The sequence below is a fragment of the Phoenix dactylifera genome, unplaced genomic scaffold, assembly GCF_009389715.1.
Source record: "Phoenix dactylifera cultivar Barhee BC4 unplaced genomic scaffold, palm_55x_up_171113_PBpolish2nd_filt_p 001146F, whole genome shotgun sequence".
Classification (NCBI taxonomy): Eukaryota; Viridiplantae; Streptophyta; class Magnoliopsida; order Arecales; family Arecaceae; genus Phoenix; species Phoenix dactylifera.
Window position 1 is genome coordinate 30,214 of NW_024068487.1, and position 5,208 is coordinate 35,421.

The 5,208-nt window shown below is 36.3% G+C and overlaps 1 protein-coding gene across 1 annotated transcript; it reads left to right on the plus strand.

The window, feature by feature from the left end:
* The first annotated feature begins 1,262 nt into the window (after positions 1 to 1,262).
* On the plus strand, positions 1,263 to 4,414 carry LOC103703883 (cytokinin riboside 5'-monophosphate phosphoribohydrolase LOG1-like). The gene is made up of 7 exons (XM_008786918.4): positions 1,263 to 1,584; positions 1,849 to 1,946; positions 2,044 to 2,074; positions 2,297 to 2,396; positions 2,842 to 2,912; positions 3,130 to 3,273; positions 4,070 to 4,414. Exons 1-7 carry the CDS (start codon positions 1,435 to 1,437, stop codon positions 4,160 to 4,162), a joined length of 687 nt encoding a protein of 228 aa, XP_008785140.2. The 5' UTR covers positions 1,263 to 1,434; the 3' UTR covers positions 4,163 to 4,414.
* The last annotated feature ends 794 nt before the right edge of the window (positions 4,415 to 5,208 follow it).

The window sequence follows — 5,208 nt, forward strand, 5'->3', positions numbered from 1 at the left end:
CCGGCCCGCCGAAAGTTTGCAGCTTCCAGGAATATTTGCATTGACAAAGAAAGAAGTTGGAGTCATAGCAAAAAAAAAGAAGAAAGGAAGAAGTTGGAGAGGGGATAAAAACAAAGTTGTCAGTTCTTGAATTAATAGAAATCATACTCTCCACATGTTTGATTCATTTGGAACTACACCGATTTTCTTTTGAAAATTGGATCATTGTCAATTGTTGATAATGCTCTTTAAGTTTTCATCAAAAATTTTAAAAAAATATCAAAAAATATTTTTTTTAATTTGCTTACATGCTCTCCCGTCATGCAATAACCTTCTACATGATATTATACTGGGCTGCTACACGGAGATTTAATTGGTTGGATGATATCATAATTTTTACAATAAATATATATAAGAAAAAATTGATAAATAGAAGAAAAAATTGACATGTATGATGCATATGGCATTATCAAAAAATAAGAGTTATAAAACTAATAGACGATTATAATTTCATCAAAAAAATTTATTTGAAAATATTAAATAAGTTTTTTATAATTATATATCTAGATATATTAAAAATAATTTTTTTGAAATATAAAAAGACTGAAATTATTCATAGCTCGAACATACAGCCACCAAGCCATTCGTCTAATAAATAAGAAAATGAGCATATTATTGTATACCTATTATGATGACTTTATGGTATCATGGGACCCAATAACTATTATTTAACAAGATCACTATTTGCATAGCTTATTTAATCTTTTATATTAAGTTTATATCTCTTATATTAATATTTCTTGATATTGCTATATTTTCAATTTATAATACGAGCAATGAATGTATTTTAAAAAATATCTTCTTAATCTTAATTTTTCAATTTATATTAGTTATCCTTCGACAGGGTGGATGGTTTCCCACGCGGGAAACATGCCACAACGAAAAAGCTGAAGGTCCATCCCATCGCGATGACACGGCTGCATCTGAACGGGCTAAAAATCTATTAAAAATAGAATAGAACGAGAAGCAAGAAAACAAGGTGACAAAGAGATGGTGTCATCCTGTACTACCCTATCAAAACGCATGGTTGGATGTTCCTGCGGAATGTTTAACATTCACCTAACGAGTCCCCATACATACCATATAAGCCTACCTTATTTGTTATAATCAATTATGGTTTTTTCGTTCTGGAAAAATAAAGTCCAAAGTCCAAACTCCACACAAATTTTTCCAAGCAGTCAATGGGTTTAAAAGGCCTCCAAAGAAAGACTATCTTCCTCTCTCTCTCTGTACTGTGGCTCTCATGATAAATACAAGAGGAAGCTGAAGGGGGGAGAAACAGAATACTGTAGGGAAAGAGGAGCAGAGTCTCACATAAAGCTCACTAAAACCTTATAGGATAGGAACAGAGAGGTCCTGAGTTCCAAATATTTGAGCTATCCTTTGGTTGGTTTCATGGAAACCCAAGCACAGACTCTGCCGCCAAGCCAATTGATGCCCAAAAGGTCCTCCTCTAGGTTCAGAAGGGTGTGTGTCTTCTGTGGCAGTAGCCCTGGAAACAAGCCCAGCTACCAGCTTGCTGCCATCCAGCTCGGCCATGAACTGGTCAGTCTTTTATCCTTCTTCTTCTTGTAATTATGCTTTAGAATCACCACTTGTGAGGTTAATGGTGTTAACCTCACAAGAGGAGGACAAAAGGGAGGACAGTTGGCCAAATTAGAGGATTGAATCACCAAATGTGAGCTGAGATGGTCGTCTGGAACAAAATCCATTTGGAGGATTGCTCCTTTTTTTTTTCTTAGAAGTGGAATTGTTTATAAAAACTGATATAGGATCATGCTCTGTTTTCTGCTCATGCTTTGTTTGCAGGTGGAGAGGAACATAGACTTGGTTTATGGTGGGGGAAGTGTTGGTCTCATGGGCCTTGTCTCCCAAGCGGTCTATGATGGAGGCCGCCATGTTTTGGGGTCGGTCTCTCTCTCTCTCTCTCTCTCTCGCTCGCTCGCTCGCTCGCTCTCTCTGAGAGTCAAACAATAACTCGTCTGGTTTTTGGGTGTCTTGCAGGGTCATTCCCAAAACTCTCATGCCCCGAGAGGTATCATATATATTTTTTCCCCTTCTTTATCCTTTTCTTCTCTCTAAATACAGTTTTACAGAAATTTTTTTCCCTCTCTGCATACAGTTCGTATCTGTTACAATACAACCATCAAGAAGTAATTCCAAAAAATAAAACTGCTCGATCGATAATTTATCGCTTCTACATAATTATCATTTAGTCTAGTTCTCTAGAGTAACTAAATAGATTTGGATATTCCAGATAACAGGAGAGACTGTAGGAGAGGTGAGAGCAGTCTCAGGCATGCACCAAAGGAAGGCCGAGATGGCTCGCCATGCGGACGCCTTCATCGCTTTGCCCGGTAAGGATCCACAAAGTGAACTTAAAAAGGGAGTCACCAGTAGGAATGATCAGTGTTGTCCTGCGCACAAGCATCCTAGTTTCGCATAACATCAACAAATCTTGGATCTGTACAGTGTATCAACTTTTTTGGCTTGTGCAATCCAGAATGCTATTTTGCTGGATCCAAAGTTCAATTCTGGAAAATATTGGCCCTCATTAACCTATGAAAGATCCTGATAGCTCAAAAGTCATCTTGATTGGATGATTATTACATCCGGATCGATGATTTGCTGAGTTTTCAGGGTCAAGTTGTTACATATATTTTTTGAGGCATCAGATTGAGACTGTTTCCAAGCCAAGGCTCCAATTATGGTGTTCCATTTTTTTTTTTAACACTAGTAGCTACATGTGTGAGATGCATGCCCATTACTTTAAATTTTGAGTTTTTTTTTTTTTTTGATTAGGTGGTTATGGGACCCTGGAAGAACTCCTTGAAGTGATAACCTGGGCTCAGCTGGGAATCCATGACAAGCCGGTAAGACCCCTTAATTGTTTATATTTCTTATACTTCTCACAAGCAGAAGCCCATTCATTTAAGATTTGAATAGTCTTTAGCCTCCCAATTTTTCTTCCCCTGGCTCTTCTTGCTTTGTCACACGGATATATTAATCGCCTGGTAGCTACAAAAATGGCACTGCGAATGGTAGTATATGGCCTTAATATATACGTGCGTGGGCGTTTGTTTTGGACAGGTAGGTCTGTTGAACGTTGATGGCTACTACAACTCTCTGCTGTCATTCATCGACAAGGCTGTAGATGAAGGATTTGTTACACCTGCTGCCCGCCATATCATCATCTCTGCCCAAACTGCCCATGAGTTATTATGCAAGCTGGAGGTATTTTGTTGCTCTCCCTTCCCACCAGTCTTTCATAAATTTTCCCATCCATACTTAATTTAGTTAGAAAGTTTTTCCTTCTTTTCTATCTCTTTCTTCTACAATGTATTCTTGATCACCGCAATATTTTGAAGTTATAATTTATTGTTAAAATCACCACTTATTTCAAAAACTTAAGCTCTAACATCATGTTAAAAATTACCACTTGTCCTAAAAACTTAAGCTAACAGAATAAGATAAATTTATTTATATATTTTATTTTTTATATTTATTTCTCATATTTATACCTAAATCTTATCATGTTTTTTTTTTTAACATAACGAAGATGTCAACTTTTTGATTGGTAAACAATTATTATGTCCCACTATCTGTTTGAAAGTAAAACTCTTTTCTGTATTTCTAACCATAGAATTGGCAGTAATTTATATTTAATCTTGTTGACCAGATATTTTTCTTTGTTTTATCTATATAACAAGGAAAAATATGTATGAAAATATAAGCTAGTATACAAGCAAGCATTACTGTGTGTAAAGAAATAATATGAAATGGCTAACTTTATAAGCACTCGCCATTAGATTGTAATGGAAAAAGATTGTGTCTTAAGTTACTAACTGTATCAAGACTATTTAGAAAGATCATCTTAACTTGTTTTTTTTTTTGGGAAAAAGTTGAATGGGTAATGGGTCACTACAAGCTTTTTTTTTAAAAAAAAATTAATTTTTATATTTAGAAGGCTATAGTTTCTGAAAAGACAAATAAGGAATGAAACAGTTCTCAATTGTTTCATGACATGCAGGAATACATGCCGATGCACGACGGCGTTGCACCGAAGCTCAGTTGGGAGATGGAGCAGTTAGGCCACTCGCCCAAGTCGGAAATCGCCCGTTGACTAAACCGCGCACATATATTGACAAATACTCAAGCTTGGTCCTTGTATTTTTTTTTTCCTTTTTTTTTAAAAAAAAATCTTCCTCTAATCTGAATGTCCGCAAGGCATAAAGTTGTTACATATTTCGTCGTCTATTCCTTTTCTTTTCATCCGTGATGTTGAAGTAGGTCTCGTCTTCGCCTTCATTTTTGGGGGTCAACTTTTTTTTTATTATTTTATGATTACAATGTTACCAAAACTCACTTGTAGATACTTCTTCATCTCCCTTCCGGTCTTCCATAGCGATATTAATATTAATATAATTAATATTTATTATTTTTATATTATATTTTATATTTCATCCTACCAGCTTAATTTTTTAGGATAAGTGGTGATTTCAATATGGTATGAGAGCACGCGAAGGAGATTTAGATTGGGCCCACCTAAAGGACACGTGGAGAGATAGTATTGGGGATTGCTTTGCAGTCCAAATTTTTCCAGGCCTTCTTGGGGGGTGGTGAAGACGTGGCCTTGGGCAGAACCCATGGGGATGATGAGACGTGGAGGCCGAGGTTGGTGGCTGGGATGAGTGGTTGAGGTGCGAGATTTGTGGATAAGGGGCGGCTCCATCCATGCTCGCTTGGAAGGAATCTGAGAATTTGAAGCTAAACATTGAAGAGACCAAGATGAGAAGGGTGGGGGACATGACCTTGGACTTTGTTGCCAATGCACTAGATTTTACCACCAACCTTGCCCCGACCAATTTTGACCAAAATGTTTCCGACTCTTTTTAATGCATGGTTCTCATTTTTGTTGTCATTCTTTCATAAAAGCTTCTTGCTAACAAAAGCGCCAAGTTAATAAGACAAATTAGTGTACCAGAATGTCTCTTTTTGCATAGAATTTACTTAATGAACCATATTCAAAATTCTAATATTAGTAGTTTACAAAAATCTCTGTATGGTGATGGAAAACCATCTTGAATGTGATAATTGTTTTATGGCTCCAACATAAACTTCAATCAAAATGTGGTTTGTTATGACCTTTTCTTTTCAAAATCAAAGGAT